Source organism: Ostrinia furnacalis, unplaced genomic scaffold (assembly GCF_004193835.3).
Source record: "Ostrinia furnacalis isolate ACB-3 unplaced genomic scaffold, ASM419383v2 OfSCF3746, whole genome shotgun sequence".
Taxonomy (NCBI): domain Eukaryota; kingdom Metazoa; phylum Arthropoda; class Insecta; order Lepidoptera; family Crambidae; genus Ostrinia; species Ostrinia furnacalis.
Window position 1 is genome coordinate 656861 of NW_021133985.1, and position 19341 is coordinate 676201.

At 41.7% G+C, this 19341-nt stretch overlaps 1 protein-coding gene across 9 annotated transcripts in view; it reads right to left on the reverse strand.

Moving 5' to 3' along the window:
- The window catches only part of LOC114358171 (protein lin-10), an 89229-nt gene that overhangs the window by 16532 nt on the left and 53356 nt on the right, over nucleotides 1-19341 (reverse strand). For 7 of the 9 annotated variants that reach the window (XM_028312054.1, XM_028312061.1, XM_028312053.1 and 4 more), the window contains exons 3-13: nucleotides 15325-15479; nucleotides 12192-12329; nucleotides 11592-11754; nucleotides 10851-11088; nucleotides 9987-10336; nucleotides 7600-7767; nucleotides 6205-6366; nucleotides 5339-5546; nucleotides 2596-2702; nucleotides 1540-1639; nucleotides 777-963 (exon numbers count right to left, since the gene is read on the reverse strand). In XM_028312054.1, coding sequence (XP_028167855.1) covers nucleotides 777-963; nucleotides 1540-1639; nucleotides 2596-2702; nucleotides 5339-5546; nucleotides 6205-6366; nucleotides 7600-7767; nucleotides 9987-10336; nucleotides 10851-11088; nucleotides 11592-11754; nucleotides 12192-12329; nucleotides 15325-15449 — 1946 coding nt within the window. In that variant the 5' untranslated portion in view covers nucleotides 15450-15479. The remainder of the gene's footprint in view (nucleotides 1-776; nucleotides 964-1539; nucleotides 1640-2595; nucleotides 2703-5338; nucleotides 5547-6204; nucleotides 6367-7599; nucleotides 7768-9986; nucleotides 10337-10850; nucleotides 11089-11591; nucleotides 11755-12191; nucleotides 12330-15324; nucleotides 15480-19341) is intronic. The other 2 variants (XM_028312060.1, XM_028312058.1) reach the window with 2 other exon arrangements.

Here is a 19341-nt window from a genome sequence, read left to right on the forward strand (position 1 = left end):
CGGTGGTGGCGGCGGGACTTCGCACATTTTTAAAGGCGGTCAAGCTGTAGATCCTGGCTACACAGGAGTTGCAGCAGTGGGAACGAGAGGTGGGATAAGTCCCGTGCCTTCCTTGACGGTTATCTTTTATTCCTCTCAGTGTTTCGTGGTTTAGTCTTGAATAACTCACCTGGGCGGGTACACATCTTCGTGGTGCGGCGGATGGTGGTGGTGCGGCATGTGCTGGGAATGCTGCGAGGGCGGCGCGCGGGGCGAGTGGTGCGAGCGCGGGGCGGGTGGTGCGAGCGCGGGGCCAGTGGTGCGAGTGCGGGGCCAGTGGTGCGAGCGCGGGGCGAGTGGTGCGAGCGCGGGTCAGTGGTGCGAGCGCGGGGCGAGTGGTGCGAGCGCGGGTCAGTGGTGCGAGCGCGGTGCGAGTGGTGCGAGCGCGGGTCAGTGGTGCGAGCGCGGGGCGAGTGGTGCGAGCGCGGGTCAGTGGTGCGAGCGCGGGGCGAGTGGTGCGAGCGCGGGGCCAGTGGTGCGAGTACGGGGCGAGTGGTGTGAGTGGGGGGCGAGTGGTACGAGCGCGGGGCGAATGGTGCGAGCGTGGTGCTAGCGCGGCGAGCGGCGCTTCGGGCGGTCTGTGATGCGCCGGCGCTGGCGGTGGCGGTGGGACTTCGCACATTTTTAAAGGCGGTCAAGCTGTAGATCCTGGCTACACAGGAGTTGCAGCAGTGGGAATAGTCCCGTGCTTTCCTTGACGGTTATCGTGTTTCGTGGTTTAGTCTTGGATAACTCACCTGGGCGGGTACACATCTTCGTGGTGCGGCGGGTGGTGGTGGTGCGGCGTATGCTGGGAGTGCTGAGACGGCGGCGCGCGGGGCGAATGGTGCGAGCGCGGTGCGAGGGCGGCGAGCGGTGCGTGCGGCGCTTCGGGCGGTCTGTGAGGCGCCGGCGCTGGCGGTGGCGGCGGGACTTCGCTGCATGCTGTGAGATATACATATAAATTTTGATATAACACTAGTACAGTCTGGGTCAGCTAGTTCGTGACACCCAAAGTAGGCAAAAAGTTCGCAACACGTCTTTGTTACAATTGGAACAAGGTGTTCTTGTAAATTTTTTGGCCACTTTGGGTGTGAGATCTATTTGTCGCTGACTGCACACAGGCTGGCTCAAAAAGAGTTAAGACTCGACTACATTGTGAACTGCGATATTCTATTTATTGGTTTATGAGAATTCCAGGCGATTAGAACTTGTCTGCTCGTGTAAGCTGGCCCTTGGTTAAACTTTATTTCAATTTAATATACCGATACTCCAAAGATTTTAAAGTTGGAATTGAACCCAACGAAAACGAGGTAGTAGGATAGATTTACGGAATATAAGTATGTCAATGTTTATTCACTAATTCAATAAGGATAAAAGACAATTAAATCCTGACTAACCAAAGCACCTATTTTAAGATTATGACCTGAATAACATACCTATGTAAAACATAGGTATTATTTTCCATCCACAGTACTTTAATCAATCAATAACTACAACTCATAAAACAAGAAAGCTCACCTAGTGGATCCAGGGAGTGTAAGTCAGCATCCGAAAGAGGCACATGAGAATCTGCAGTTCCATTCTCAATAATTTCTTCTATTATAACTGATGAATGGTTCTGCAAAGCAATAACAACATTAGACATTTACGTAGTTAGACAATTTTCTTCAAGATAGTAAGTTGCATATGAGAACTAAGCAGTGATAGGTATACATGTATGAACATGTCCTACTAACTGGAATAAAGCCACACGTCAACTATGGATTGTGGTTATTCACCAATACCTACTCCAGTCAGCAGTGGCGGGGCAAGACCTAAATTTGATGTGGGCAAGACAGATTTCGCGAGGCCTTGTTCTGTGGCGACCTGAAGACGGATTTTATGAAATAATAAAAAAAAACGGGTTATGGTCTATTCATTGACAGTTTCTGATTTCTTGATTTAGTGATTATTTTTAAAGGAATATTGCGCCAAAGAACTTAATAAAAAAGTTCGTTTTAGACTTAATTTTGAGTCTGATTATGGCTGAATTTGTTTGGAAAAAAATATATTTTTATTTTTAACTACATTGTTTAGCTATCAAGAATTTAATAGTCAATGTTTGCATTTATTGTCGTATTGTGATATTGTCATCTCCACCTTGTATACATTTTTTCAAAATTTTTGATGCGCGAGGCCCCTTGTACCGCGAGGCCGTAGGCGGTGGCCCACGTCGCCTACGCCTTACGCCGCCACTGCCAGTCAGTCACGAAGGCTCGGCATAGATTAATAAAGATGTGTTTCATTACATAAGTTTGACTGTATGGACCGACGAATTCAAGATGATTGGTGGTAGTGGTTGGTCCAAAGAGCGACAAAATTTGGTTTGGAGCTCTTTAGGCAAGCTTATGTCCAGGTCCAGCAGGGGTCAGCCATAGGGTCATAATAAATAAATAAATAAATAAATCTTTGGACAATTTCACACAGCGCCAGCTAGCCCCAAAGTAAGCAACTTAATTATGATGATGTGGCGTACATATGATGATGTGGCGTACATATGATGATAACGTATTTTTTATAAAGTGGCGTACAAACCTGGTTATTATTGTCGGTGTCCGACGCATGTCCGGAAGACAGGCCATCTTCCACCACAGGCAAGTGCGTCACCACCACTCGCGCGGTTTCCATCTGTATTGCGTTTGCTGTGGACAATATAAAACTTGTAAATAACAGTGAAAATAAAAACCAAAATATGTACAGCGACAGCACATCAGACAACATTTATTACATAACATGCCAGTGTTTAGTTTCGAAATCCTTGGGGGAGACCTTTGTTCAGCAGTGGACGTCATTTGGTTGAAAATAACGTTTAGTTTAATGTGATGTTTACTATGGATTTTCTGGCCAGCACTGGCCCCTATTTTTGTTCAGAAGCAGAAAATTGAGCGAGCAAGAGGTCGCTGGTTTTGGACGATAGCGCGAAAGGCATGTGGTAGCGTTTTATTTAGACCTTTGATCCTAGGAAGTAACCGAAGCAGTTCACTTTTCATCTCCGCTAGGTCGTTCTTCATGATCATAATTGACAGATCACTACCGCTGTCACTGGTATCAGACGACAGCGCGAAAGTGCACGCGATCGCCGCACTCCCGCCCACTAATTCTTTAGAAGTAACTGAAGCAGATCAATATTATGGCTAACCTTTCATCTCCATCCTCCATGATCATAAGCGAGAGGTCTCTGTTACTGTCGCTGGTGGATGACAGCCTAAAGGTCACGTGGTCCCGCTCGCGCCTAACTGGATTCACCGAGACCGAGAACACCTAGGAGTTGTTAGCTCACCTTTCATTTCAGCCAGGTCATTCTCCATGATCATAAGTGACAGATCACTACCGCTGTCACTGGTGTCAGACGACAGCGCGAAAGGCACGCGATCTCGCTCCCTTTCGCGCCACGCCAGCGCCGTGGGTGACGCGACTTTTTATCCTAGAAGTAGGTACTTGAAGTACCTAGATAATATTATAGGTAGCTCACCTTTCATCTCTGCCAGGTCGTTCTCCATGATCATAATTGACAGATCACTACCGCTATCACTGGTATCAGACAACAGCGCAAACGGCACGCGGTCTTGCTCGCGCCGCGCCGGCGCCGCTGTTGACGCGACCTTATATCCTAGAAGTACTTGAAGTTACCAATATTACAACTCACCTTTCATCTCCGCCAGGTCGTTTTCCATGATCATGAGTGACAGGTCGCTGCCGCTGTCACTAGTGTCAGACGACAGCGCGAAAGGCACGCGGTCTCGCTCGCGCCACGCAGGCGCCGCTGTTGACGCGACCTTATATCCTAGAAGTACTTGAAGTTAGCAATATTACAACTCACCTTTCATCTCTGCCAGGTCGTTCTCCATGATCATAAGTGACAGATCACTACCGCTATCAGTGGTATCAGACAACAGCGCAAACGGCACGCGGTCTCGCTCGCGCCGCGCCGGCGCCGTTGGTGACGCGACTTTTTATCCTAGAAGTAGGTACTTGAAGTGCCTAGATAATATTATAGGTAGCTCACCTTTCATCTCTGCCAAGTCATTTTCCATGATCATAATTGACAGATCACTACCGCTATCACTGGTATCAGACGACAGCGCAAACGGCACGCGGTCTCGCTCGCGCCGCGCCGGCGCCGCTGTTGACGCGACCTTATATCCTAGAAGTACTTGAAGTTACCAATATTACAACTCACCTTTCATCTCCGCCAGGTCGTTTTCCATGATCATGAGTGACAGGTCGCTGCCGCTGTCACTGGTGTCAGACGACAGCGCGAAAGGCACGCGGTCGCGCTCTCTCTCGCGCCACGCCGGCGCCGTTGGTGACGCGACTTTTTATCCTAGAAGTAGGTACTTGAAGTACCTAGATAATATTATAGGTAGCTCACCTTTCATCTCTGCCAGGTCGTTCTCCATGATCATAAGTGACAGATCACTACCGCTATCAGTGGTATCAGACAACAGCGCAAACGGCACGCGGTCTCGCTCGCGCCGCGCCGGCGCCGCTGGTGACGCGACCTTATATCCTAGAAGTACTTGAAGTTACCAATATTACAACTCACCTTTCATCTCCGCCAGGTCGTTTTCCATGATCATGAGTGACAGGTCGCTGCCGCTGTCACTGGTGTCAGACGACAGCGCGAAAGGCACGCGGTCGCGCTCTCTCTCGCGCCACGCCGGCGCCGTTGGTGACGCGACTTTTTATCCTAGAAGTAGGTACTTGAAGTACCTAGATAATATTATAGGTAGCTCACCTTTCATCTCTGCCAGGTCGTTCTCCATGATCATAAGTGACAGATCACTACCGCTATCAGTGGTATCAGACAACAGCGCAAACGGCACGCGGTCTCGCTCGCGCCACGCCGGCGCCGCTGGTGACGCGACCTTATATCCTAGAAGTACTTGAAGTTACCAATATTACAACTTACCTTTCATCTCCGCCAGGTCGTTTTCCATGATCATAAGTGACAGATCACTACCGCTGTCACTAGTGTCGGACGACAGCGCGAAAGGCACGCGGTCGCGCTCTCTCTCGCGCCACGCCGGCGCCGTTGGTGACGCGACTTTTTATCCTAGAAGTAGGTACTTGAAGTGCCTAGATAATATTATAGGTAGCTCACCTTTCATCTCTGCCAAGTCATTTTCCATGATCATAAGTGACAGATCACTACCGCTATCACTGGTGTCAGACGACAGCGCAAACGGCACGCGGTCTCGCTCGCGCCGCGCCGGCGTCGCTGTTGACGCGACCTTATATCCTAGATGTACTTGAAGTTAGCAATATTACAACTCACCTTTCATCTCTGCCAAGTCATTTTCCATGATCATGAGTGACAGGTCGCTGCCGCTGTCACTAGTGTCAGACGACAGCGCGAAAGGCACGCGATCTCGCTCCCTTTCGCGCCGCGCCGGCGCCGCTGGTGACGCCGATCCGCTCCACGCAGCGCCCACGCTTAGCTCGGATACATTGGGCTCAGGGTACCGGGATACTGATCTTTGTTGCTGGAAAGACGTTGATTGGTTTTAGACCTCGAGGTTGGTAGGTAAGTAACGTTATAAATACATTCGGCCGCCATGTGATACGAAGGCTTGGTGTACCGGGACACTGATCTATAAATATGTATAGTATCACAGTACACCAAGCCTTCTTGCTGTGCTGGAAAGTTGAAGATTGGTTTTCGATCTCAAGAATCAAAATCTTGTGTGGGTAAAATTCAAAATATGATTGACTGATATAATACAACATTAGGCTATTCAAATTTCTTTGTGGCGCGCGACATTTCTGTGATATGGAGTGGCCAGTCTAAGATTCAGAACATAAGCATTTTTCCTATCAGAGCTAAGCGTCCACGTGTCGGTGTCGTATGCATCGGACGTATCGCACGCAACGGATCGTAGTATTATTTATATGGAAACTCATATAAGTGCGTCCACCTGTCCGCATCGTACGCATCGCACATCCGATACGGTGTTTCGTACGATGCGTCCGTTGCGTACGATACTGACAAGTGGACGCTTAGCTTAAGGACGTTGAACGAGAAGCCAGAAGAGATTAGATACGAATTGAGGAGCAGCAAGAAGCGAATTAGTTCCGATAATTTTGTCGCGTGACAAATTACTCTTTCTCCTTCGCGGTAGGACAAGTGCAATAGCTCTTTACCTGTAGTCCCAAGAAGTTTGTGTGATTATGCGCCGTATGCGGTGAGTCCAAGGTGTCAGTAACATGCGGCCACTCGGACTCGCTGCCGGCCTCCAGTCCATTCTCGGAGGGACACTCCTGCGTCTGCCTCCGCAGCTCGTAGTCCAAGTCCTGCACGAGAGACTTTGAGGATGTTAGCTATTCTTCTCGTCACAGTATAAGGTGTATCGTTTCAGCCAAATGACGTCTACTGCTGGACAAAGGCCTCCCCCAAGGATTTTCATAACGATTGGTCCTGCGCTGCCCGCATCCAGGCTCTTCCCGCGACCTTCACCAGATAGTCGGTCGATAAAGTGTAGTGGTTTGTGGGTTTTTTGATTGATTTTAACAGTTTATAGCGCAAAGAAGATGTCTAACATAATCGGCCAGTTTCTTCAGCCACTTCTCAACCTTATGTTGTCTATAAGTGGTGATAGAGCAAGAGCAAGCTACATATGTTTGAGGCGTATGTAAGCGTACATACCAAATGTAGGTCTTTTTCAGAAGCCCTTATAAAGAATTTGAATTTTTAATCGAATATTTTCATGTCAAATCTAAAGAATTTGAAGCCCGCATAAAGTAAATTCAAGTTCAGCAAGATTTCGATTACAAAAAATGTTGTTATGGGGTCTGATTTTCAAGAACATCTGTGAAAAAAGAATACTTTATTATCGTGTTTACATTTTGTATTTCAGCAATCTCAAAACACCTTCCCATAAATTTTCAAACTTATAATAACATTGCGCCAGCAATATCCCATACGCCTACCATGAAATTTTATGTTCATTGTTTTGCGTGTTAAAAACACCGCTACAATCTTGGCTTCAGAGTAAGGGGATATAAAGATGTGCCATCACATTCCGTGTTATGGGCATAAACAGAGACAGGGATAGCCTATTCCGACAGTATTGCCCCGTATTCTTATTAGATATACGAAAGACGCGCGTGTTTTTTCTGTAATAAATGCTGGCAAAAGTCAGAAACAAATTACCATACTATTAAAATATGCGATATGACGCCAATTGATAGTCAATTAAGTTTAGATTGCGTAAATTGATTTCATAATAGCTAGAAATGTAATTACCTAGTTGAATAGTACTAATTGTGTTTTCAAGTATAAAATGAAACGTTTATTGGAGAGGTAGCGTCTTCGAATTATTTTAAATGCCAATTGCTTTATAAAATAGTGAAAAACAAGTTGGATTTCAAATCAACACGATCCCAATTTTGGCAATAGCTAAGAGAGCTGTTCACTAATTTTATCTTTAAACGAAATTAGATTTTATTGATAAGAAACTTAACAGCGTTAAAGGCGATTATCGCGTTACCTTCCCAATAGCACTTACAAGGGATAGTATGCCAGTTAAGCCAACCAACCTGAAAATTAACAATCTCGTCGTTGCTGTTCAACTGAGCGTGGCCCGTAACAGCGGGACATCTGAAGAACTCTTCTAATACTTTTCTAGTTTCCGAAAATTCGTACAGGTAGTCGAACGCCGCCGACCCCGACGGCGGTGAAATGTCTCTGCTTTCTGTCACTACCCTCTGGAAATAAATTATGCAATAAAAATTAAGGCTTATTCATTCATTCATTCACTCACTCATCCAATCAGTGACTTAACACGAAATTTCCAAGAGTACGTACACTTGACTGAGTCAAAATTTAAATAGGTTTGTCTCATACATTTAACACAAGTTTGCTCTACCTTTGAATTCACCCTTAAAACTCTATAGTTGACTGTCTTTTTTTCTTCAAAACCTTCTGTATAGGTCGCTTAACGAAAGTTGAGGCTCACACATGCTCTATATTATTTGAATCATAGAATCGTATACAGATACAAAATCTTTGCTTGTGTTGGTTGATTGCCTCAACTCTTGTTGCGCGGCCTATGCCATTTTAGATGTTCCTTTGTTCAGTCTTTCGTAAGACAGATAATAATTAAACGTTTGAACCCTTAAAGAAAGTTTCAATTGTTACCCGTATATCGATTGCCTTTAAAAGCGTCATGACCCGATCGTGTTCAAGGTGAAGGTCAGAAAGGGGTGGGTATATTACTCCAAAATGTGTCACAGCATTGATTTGCTTTAACACTTTGACTGGTCTTGAAAAATATACTTTTCACTGACTTTGTACCTTATTTTATGCCATTAAAGCTCAATATAATTTGACACTACCAGTAAAAGGATATCGGTAAAATGGGTATGTTTGGGAAGCAAAATGAAGTATGGGTTACATTTACCGTGGTTTGGTACTAGAACAGGTCAGCGGTATATTTTATGACTAATATCGAACACCAAAAACTTTATGGCGGTTTTATACTTTACTATTTTTACTGTAAGATACTTGTAATAAAAAAGGTTGAGTGAGAGTGCAATATGTAAGAACCATTAAATCTTGATGTTACAATTTATGTACTACTAGCGGCCGCCCGCGATTTTGTACGCGTGGATCCCGTTTTACCTCCTTCATCTATCTTACGCGGTTTAGACTTGTTCATACAAATGTTTTTTCCCGCTAACTCCCGTTCCCGTGGGAATTTTGCAATATCCTGTTGTAACTAAGCTTTAAGTTTACTAAGGTACCTACATGCCAAATTTCAAGCGTCTAACTTAAGCGGTTTATATTTTTCATACAAAAGGATTTTCCCGCTAATTCCTGTTCCCGTGGGAATTTCTAAGTATACTATAACCTGACCAGGAGTATGAAGAATAATTGTACCAAGTTTCGTTAAAATCCGTTGAGTAGTTTTTGTTTCTATAAGGAACATACAGACGGACAGACAGACAGACAGACAAAAATTTTACTGATTGCATTTTTGGTATCAGTATCGATCACTAATCACCCCCTGATAGTTATTTTGAAAATATATTTCATGTACAGAATTGACCTCTCTACAGATTTATTATAAGTATAGATTAAAAGTATATTCTACACGGATCAATTTTATTAGTCTTCTGAAACTCATAATAATCATATTTCTTGTGAGAGACGTAACGCTGACCAAACTAAGCAAATTAATTTTGCTATTTTGGATTTACCATCAGTGTATCGAAACAAAAAAACTCGTGGGAGTTCTAAACAAAAAAAAAGTGTCGAAGTTTCTATGAACCCTAATTATTGAAAAATTTACAAAAATAATTTTAGACCCGTTTATAAAGTTTTGCTAGGTTAACCTTATTAAGGTTCTACTACCATGTAAAATTTTCCAAATAAATTTACTTAATACAGTTTAAGCTTGAATTACGATCGGAACAAACTTTAGTGTTGGTGCAAAGTTACACCTTACATACCTAAAGGCACCCTATAAATTTTACTACAGAAAACTGTTGGTTTTCTAAGAAAGGTAAAGTTCGTGCCATACTTTCATCGTTCGTAGGTACTACTAATAATAAATCAATGCCCGTCTTATGCTACAATAGAGAAATACGGATCTCAACGCGACATTTTTTGTATGAGTTACTTATGTAGGTACTCTCGGCTTGACGTTTAGGCTGCTATGCTGCAGTCGCAAAAGAAATGGAACGCGAGTTTAAAATCTTATACCTACCGTTTTATGATTACCACCGGAAAATTAGAATATCGCCCGTATTCACTAACGATGCTTGCTGAAGTGAAGCAGCAAATCGAACGCACAGCGTTGAATAGAGCTCTGTGATTGGATCGTATGTCACCCTGTGAGTCCACGCGCACTGTGAGACTTCATAGTAATGTTTGTGATTACAGGCGTATGTCAGAGAACAAATAAAAAACAAATGACTCTCACCTGTGGGAAGCCGGGCCTCGGCGATCTATTTGTCGTTTTTTGAGCTACAATGCCGTACCTCCGCGGCGACCCCTCGTATTCAGCTATAGGCAGTTCCCCTATCACTCTAGTAACCCTGTTCTTGTCCTCATCACCAGACAACCACACCCCGGAGGGACTGGCGTCACTCAGCCGCACGTCTTCCCGCGACGGAGTCGACTCACTACCCGCGTCACTCTCACTCTTATTGTTCAACATATCACTGTCACCGTTTTTCATATTGTCAATAGTCCTTTTTACACTCATATCTATCTCGTCATCACTAGCATCGGGTTCCGTCCTCAAACCTAGAGACACAGAATTCAATATCACTGAAAATAAAAGAAAGAGAAAAAAAGATTTTGTGAATAACAATGGTTAATGGGAAGGATGGAAAGAGGATAAAACGGATACCGTACATAATTATCATCGCAAAGAATACAATCAAAATTGAAACGTAAAACGTCACGCTTTGGGTTAATTTTCATATAAATGATGGTAATTATGTACGGTCTCAAGAAATACAAAAATTAAGAGTGAAAGAAGAGAGGAGTGGAAAAAGCAAAAGCGAAGAGTTAAAGCAAATATGACACGACAAAGGAAAAGAGTATGAAAATTAATGAATGTATAACAAAAGCGAATTTAATCGAAAGTATAGCATAGATCAATTAACTTACTGTTTCACAAGTAAATTGATCTATTCTATACTTTTTACAATATTATTTTTTTACAGAAAATATTTTAAAATGTTGTTTCATAAGAAGTTTCAGTTCCATTACTATGGTTTTTAACCTATCGTTATCCATAGCTGTTGTAAAAGCTGACAACAAATAAAGTCAAAATCACCTTTCCAGTCGTCGTTGTCGTCAAAAACAACGACTTCCCCATCAGCCACTACAGCTATGGGGCTGCTTTTTGTGCTGACATCTGTAGTTTTATGGGGGTCGAGTATTGGAGAACTGTTTTTGGGAATGCCCATGGGGTTGGCTTCAATTATAGGTTCCCTGTCCCCATTCGTGTAGGTGGGCGACGTGTGTCTGGACACCATCTTTTTGGGCTCACTGTTTATCCTATGTAATGGGATCTGGAATGAAAGCCAGTGTTTTAAAATTTAGCTAAGTTACAAGTTGACGAAACATACAACTATATATTTCAAAGTTAGATAGTAGAGAAAGATCACTCAGAATTGTTAGTGCCGCACAAGAATTGACAATCAACTAATTTTAGAATATTAGTTACAATAATAATAATATGTTACAGAAAGTGATTAATTTCCAGGTAAGTAACACGGTGTATAAACTCTGAAAACGTGCAACAAGTAAAGCACCATAAAACAACGTCATAATGTTTTTGTATTTTCCCCTATATCGTAATACAATGTGTCCTGCGGGAGTTGACCGGGTTGAAATATTGTTTGTATTTTCTCTGCCATGACCATTATTCTCCTCTGTGAATTAAACCATTCCCCCATTGATATCCAGCGAGAATAAATCGATAGAGGCTCCCTGCACCCCTTTTCAGGTCGTGCTTAGTAGTGCGTGAACTACGACCTTTAGCGTTGACCTATTGCGTTAAAAAAGTACGTACCTCATTTGTAATGTTCTCCGTGCCGTAGTCGACAGTGTCCTTGTTTAGGGAGCGCACTTTGTTCCTCATGTTGTGTTTGTGTGTGTTGTTGTGTCGCAGCTTCCGCACGGCCTTGGTCCGGCTCTGCGAGTATATTTCCCGACCTCCCGCTATTTCTATTATCCTGGTACACGAGAGAGTAGTTTGTTACAAAGTGAGGAAAGCCTTGGATTTAAACGATATATGGGTAAAGGCAACTTGGTGGCAGCTATTCGGAGCACCTGTACACTTGTTGCCATCGAAACATTTACCACAACTGATTATTCGTAGTTGCAAAAGCGAATTTGCATATTCTATCAGAATGTAGGTACTCAGTCAACAGGTTTAGCAAAATCGTACCTATCAGAACTGTATAAGACGCCACAGACAGTGGTAAGCTCGAGGTGCCATCGTCCGTTATAAGATAGGTACGTACTCTTTACATATTTAAGTACATAAATAGGAATTACTTAAAGGAAATTTAATATGATTGTGCTTCAATGTCGTAGACAGTGAAAAACCGGATTAAATAGGTTTCATAATCTTAATCTAGAGATTTTAGAATAGTCTCATATCTCTCACCTAGAATCTCTGAGTTTGTAAGTGCCACCTTTAGAGTTAAGGATGACAAGCTGCCCCTCCCCTCTCTCGTCGTCGGAGGAGACGTTGTTGACATTGTTGTCCCGTTCTCTCTCGCGCCCCTCCAGCGTGGAGCTCAGTCTGAAAAAGAGATAGATATAATCCATTAGACTCTGCCAAAAGTTTGTTAGAGTACGTCGCTCAACACAGCTGGTAAAAATAGATTTAATGAATAAATAAAAAAGTTTGGTACATTGTCTTTGGTGGTCTAACTTTGTTCTTATAGAGTTTCTGGCTATTTATCAGAAGCATATCGACCGGTGTAAGAAAATAACATTTTTCTTAGCTAAAAAGAGACTTTTATGAAGGATCCGTTTACATGTGTCCATTTACTTTAATAATCCGTTTATATCATTCAACCTTAAAGATAAGTACGAATATATACCTATCCTTAGTATTAGAGATTCCTTCAGAGAGGTAGAGCATATAGTATTAATTAACTAATTTATCTTGCTTAATCATAATTAGAATACCTACATGTTCATGTTTGCAGTAACTAAATTAAAGCTTAGTGCTTGATAAAATGCAACTTAATTTAACCAAAACTAGAACGAAACAAATTATTCACTCGCAGAACAAAAATAACATCTAACGCTACGTGTTTTCATAACTTTTTCATCACACTGAAAAATTAAAACAAATACCTACGCTCGAGAGGGACCGAATGAACAACAAGACGAAAAACAATTGGAAAAAGTTTTATATTAAAAAGTTTATTGTAATAAAACGAGAGCTTTTTAGTACAATCGACCTTATGTATTATGTATGGGACAAAACTATTTAACTATGGTGCTAATGCAACGCTACAACGAAAATAGAAAAGACTGTAGAAATCGTAAATTAAAATATTTTTCCTGCACACTTTACTTGGAATCTAGAAATATCAAGAACAACATTATAACACTAAAACCCCACAGTCCAGTTAAGCTAGCGATTAATGCTAAAATAACTGGACTAGTACGGTTGTGTTAAAATCCCAGACGAACTTAAATAAACAGGCATGGGATAACTAATCGAGTAGACAGTAATTTATAGCTCTAGCTAACGCGACAGCTCGATCGAATGTAGATGCTGTCAGCCCTACAACACAAAACCAACTTTGCGGATCAGCACTTCAACATTGAAATGCAAGCGTTACCAGCAAGTACACTTCCACTTTATGTTGTTTGTGATGCAGAGATTGCGGTGTCGCTCTCCGCCCGAGGGCAAAGGGAAAGCGAAATGAGTTGGAACATTCTGCATGGCCAAGTTCAATGTTTTTGCTTAGTCTAGCGATATTTCTAGGTTATCTAAACACTATGTTATTGTGGATTGGTCGAGTCAGTGCAGTTAGTGCTAATTTTGGCACATACAGGGTGTGTCACCTCAAATATTGTTAGTCAAAGGCGTCCACGAATTGAGACGTCATAATCCGGTTTCGCATAAAAAATCCAGTAGGGAGAGTCGCGTTTTGAAAGCACATAAAAAGTTTATCAATTGACTATCAACTACCTGCCCTATTTATAGAACCTTTTTCGAAACAGTAATTATATCTTCTGGGAGTTTATTATTATCATTAAGTGAAAGAACCATCAATTATTATGCTTACATTACCTTTCCTGTGCCGTGATAGTTTAATGTTCAAATCCAATGACAAAGCTGTGGAAATCCTACGAAAAATAGCAAGAATGTTATTTTTCTCCAGATATCCACTGTTTTCTTAGGCCTGTTAATAAAATTTGCTTAATCTGTGTCGTTAATTTGTCTTCTGAAGTTGCCGATCCGCGATCTGTCTCATCTGGTTAAGGGGCAAACTTGTTGTTTTTTCCAAAGTTAATATTGAAGAAGTTGACACCAACTTTGTAGCTCGTGTAATTAATTATGTCCAGGGTTTAATGAAGTCCCGAAGGATTACTTGGTTAAGAAATTCGGAGGGATTTTTTGCACAGTCACCTTAATCCATGTTTTTATCCTTATCTTTACGACACTAATTTTTAAATACACATAATAAAGTAGGAATGTTCAAGATAATATGGTTCTAAGAGTTCTAACTAAAACATGCACAAGGTATTTGAACTGGTTATCATCATGATCACAAACGATTGCTAACCAACGTTATGGTAAATATTGCACACAGGGTGTAAGGGGTGGTATAATGCATTTTTTATGGAGAATATGTGTGTAATGAGTCGGAATACGTTAGTTAGAGTTTATATAAATGAAACCTGACCTTAGTTGACTGTTTATGCTATTGTCAACGTATTCCTTACACCCTTGCACCGGTTATATGTAAAAACTAGACGAGCCACTTAAATACGTACCTGGTTTGGCAGAACCCAAGGTTTTCTTGCCTTGCCAGTTGGATTTTCTGATTTGATACTGCGCCCGTTTGACCTAGAGGTTGTGATTGAAGCGAGATTTTGCGCAAACATTTACCTATAAAGTCAGGACTGCAAGATCTTGAGGCAGTTCTTGGGGCTTGAAATTGCTTGATCCAGAGGAGGAGTCTTCCAGTCTTCAATTCTTGTGTGAGGAGAATTTGCGTAACTTGACGGACGTCATCCAGGCGATGCGTAGCTGACAACAGTACGCGTCGCCTGAATGTCGCGTCCACCACATTACGCTGTCTGCAGTCTTGAAACTTCACCTCTTCTTAGGCAACTTGAGTCTTGATCTGCTGTTGAGTCATTTAAGAACATTAAATGCAATAAGTATCATTTGAAGATGAGAACGCCCCCGACTCATCGTTCTTGGATACTTTTATAAAGCAGTACATAAGAAAGTGCTGCGTGGATCTGATCAAGGCTGCAAGGTTTTCAAAGGGCTTTCCGCACCTCCCAAGTTGGTTCTGCAAACTCTTGGGGCGTATTACTTGACCGACGTCGCACCGCACCATCCTCCCCCCGCAGGCTCTCTGTAGCCAATGTGATTGTTTTAACGCGCAGCCGCTCACCTCTCGTGTTGGTGCTGTATGTTCTTGGGGTGGCACTTGGGGAAGAGCCGCGTGATCCGCTCGCCGACATCAGAGCCGGGTGTAGTCGCCTGCGCCGTCGCCCGCAGGTTCTCAGAGCCAATGTGATTGTTCTAACGCGCTCACCTCTCGTGTTGGTGCTGCATGTTCTTGGGGCGGCACTTGGGGAAGAGCCGCGTGATCCGCTCGCCGACGTCGGAGCCGGGCGTGGAGTCGCCCGCGCCGTCCGCCCGCAGCGCGGCCGCGCTCATGACGCCTCCACGGTCACGCCCCAATGGCTCCTAAGACAAATGATATGGAATTTTAATCTACTTTGCATGCACGTTTGATGGTGAATAGATATAATATTTGAGGAAAGTAATTACAAATCCTGAAATTGTAATTTGATTATAAGCGGTTTTCAGAGCTAATTGTGAAGATTAGATTAACTTTATCCAATTTCCAAGATGCCACTTAAAGTTCTTTGCTCTCTGCAGACTGGATAAACAGCTTACTCGTAATTGATTCTAAAATATCATACTGATTTCTGATGGTAACTAAAAACAGGCAATATCTTTACTAACTCAGACTGTGTGTGTGTTTAATTAAACCAATATAATCAATTGTCTCCTTATCGTCTAATTGTTTCGTCATTGGCAAGCTGCCTCATGTTAATGCTCGATATCCAACAAGCACAGTCATTACGCTCCGCTTGGCAAACCAAACATGTGTATGGGCTCGGCTGACTGGACAGAAGCCGCTAATGACGCTGCTGCTCTTATGAATTAGGTATAGCCTTGTATTAACAAGGTTTATGATTATTCTCAAGTTTCCTTACTAATAAAAAGTACACCTAGGATGAACCTTGGATTAAAATGACATTTCCATACTAAATGACAATTTAAGCCAGAGTTCAACTAGGGTGTAACTTTTATTAATTAGGGGATGCGTCATTAATGTTTTGATTACCTGAAAATGTGACAAATCGATTTTTAGGTCAAGTAACAGATCATTTTAAATCAATCTTAATCAATTCGAGATTTGATATTTTCCCTGAATGGCACAAAAGTAAATTGATTTGCTGGGAATCATAGCATGAAATATCGCTGAAAACTCTGTTTCGGGACACCTTAAAACAAAAGTTGATAGAGGAGTAGCTAGAGTACTTTTTAAGAAGAATCGTCATCCCTATTACGTACTCGTAGGTAGATATCGAGAGCAAAATTGCCTCTTTACAAAATCACTCCAACGTCAATGGTATCGCACTAGCCTAGTCAAAGAGCTGCAGAAGCTGTTCTCTACATTTTCCCTAATACCCATAGCTTTAAGGTTGAATATACCGTGCAGAACGGTGTTCAAGATAGGCCGATCGTGTGCCGCATGGCACTGCCTGTAACGGCTGCCAAACTACAGAATCGATACCGCATTAGAGGCGGGGCCATAAGAAAAGCGAAAGAAAACTTGAAAAAGAAAAGATTTAAGTTTAAAAGTTAAAATGATGCAATACAATAAATACATTTTTTAATATTGCGACTAAATAAAACTTACAAAACAACAAAATGCAGTTTCTCCGTAGCGCATTTCACTGCCATATTTTGCTATTTTAATGTTAAACGTTTATTTTATTTTTCTTTATTCGGAAAACCACAGATTCTCATTGTTTTCAGTTTATAAAAGCATTTTGAGAATATCATTTCCTTATCCTTATTCTTTTGTTTTAATTTTGTATTGTAATTTATAAAAAAGTCTTCATTTCTAGACTTATAAAAAGTTTAACATTTAGCAAATAATTTTACACTGAGGTAGAGTCCATTGACCTCAAAGACTAACAAAGGCAAACCCTATTTTGGTTGCGTGTTTAATGCCTAGAGCCCATTTAGCGGTAAACTTTAATGCTAGATCCATTCTACGGCTTCAAAACATGAAATCCACTTTACTGTGGCATAAAATGATGTGTGTTAGTACTCACAGATATTTTCGAGTCTTTATATTTGGCTAATGTTTTGACGCAATGTTTGTAGTAAATAAATATTTTTGAGCCTCCGAGCTGAAATAAGAATATTTTATTGTAATAAACAATTAAGCCCCTAATATTTATCCCTATGTAAGGTACTTGTGAATCAGTGCTAATTATTTAATAAGAGTCACCGAACTTAGGTAGTTAAGTTAGTCTTGAAGATAAATACAAAACAACTTTAACCGCGACTTTTGACGTGCATTTTGTTTTTAAGAAATTTCTCCCACCGTAAGTACGAAACGCTACCGCTACTGACTTTTGCACTTTACAAAAACTGTACGTAGATATACGTATGTATAGTGCATAGTTGAAACATTGTCTCGAAACTTTGCCCTGAATCGCTGGTTTCGGTGACTCACGGAAAATTTTCAGCATGCATATACCCGGGAAGTGACGACACCCGACTCTGGGGTGGTTTTATTGCCTAACTGTCTAGTCTGGATGTTTTACTCCTTGCTTGGGATATAGTGTGATTAATGTGACTATGTGTGTGTGAGGAGACGGAATAGATTTTCGTTCTTTTCACCTACGTAGCTGGCTGCAGTACAGGTTACGGCGAGATGCAAATATTTTAACTTGGATGGTGCGCATTGTAGTCCCTTAAAAGGGGAGACATTAATCTTATCACATGCAGATCTGCAGCCTCCGAAAGCCTTTGTTCTATTGTAAACAGACGTGCGTTGCTGATGAAAGTTACAGATGGTAGTTCAATTTGTATCCAGTACCATTACAAGCTCAAGTACCTAGTTAACAATTAGATGAAAAAAGGTCTGTGATAAAATCTCTCCTTTCTTTTTTCGATTTGAAATGTTGGTTTGATTTAAAGTAAATTGCTATAACTCTGCTGCTACCTTTTAGCAAATTTTCAACCGACTTCAAAAAAAGGAGGAGGTTCTCAATTCGACCCGTATGTTTTTTTTTTTTTCTATGTTTGTTACGCGATAACTCCGCCAATTATGAACCGATTTGAACAAATCTTTTTTCGGCGTATAGGTAATACCTCAAGGGTGGTCCCATTTAAATTTAATAATAAAAAAAACAACCCCCAAGGGTGGAAAATTGGGGATGAACTTTTTNCCTCAAGGGGGGGCCCATTTAAATTTAATAATAAAAAAAACAACCCCCAAGGGTGGAAAATTGGGGATGAACTTTTTTATACGCAATATCTCCGCCGATTATAAACCAATTTGAACGATTATTTTTTTGTTGAATAGGTATTATCAAAAGGATGGTTTCATGCGAATTTGAAGAAAATATTTCACCCCCAAGGGTGGAAAATTGGGGATGAACTTTTTTTTATACGCAACTAGCTGACCCGGCGAACTTTGTTCCGCCTTAATGGAAATAAATAAGCAGACTTTTTTTTTTATTTCGAACGGGATAAAAAGTATCCTATGTCCTTCTCCTGGCTCTAAACTACCTCCCTGACAATTTTCAGCTAAATCGGTTAAGCCGTTCTTGAGTTATAAGCGAAGTAACTAACACGACTTTCTTTTACGAGGGCTGCACTAAAAGTATCGGGAATGGAATATTTCCACTGTTCCAGTCATATTAAAATCTATTTAATTGCAAAGTCCAGGGTTTTAAAAATCGTATACCATTTATTTATTTAAAAAAAGATTCTCGGTCGTATCACAAGGTCTTGTCAAACTTGTTTAGTCGTTGAGAAAATGGAATTGACTCGAGAAAATTCAAGAGCGATGATTTATTATGACTTTTGAAGTGGTTTAACACAAAAACAGTGTGTTGACCGGATGATTTCTGCATTTGGTAATGAAGCCCCATCCAAAACCACAATTTATCGCTAGTTTCCTGAATTTCAACGTGGACGTGTCAAGCTCAGTGATGATCCCCGTCAAGGTCGTCCAAAAACTGCAGTCACCTAAGAAAACGTTGATGCTGTGCGTAAGCTGATTGAAGAAGATCGACATGTGATATACCGCGAAATTCAGGCAACTTTAGACATTGGCATGAGTCAAATACAAATAATCTTGCATGAACAATTAGGTGTAAAAAAGTTGTTTTCCCGATGGATACCGCATTCGCTCTGTGAAGAGCCCTTGGGCCACCCCTAAGCCGCCTATTTAGTTTTATACACACATAAATGACCTCATATTAAACACATTTACCAAATCATGCGGTAATTA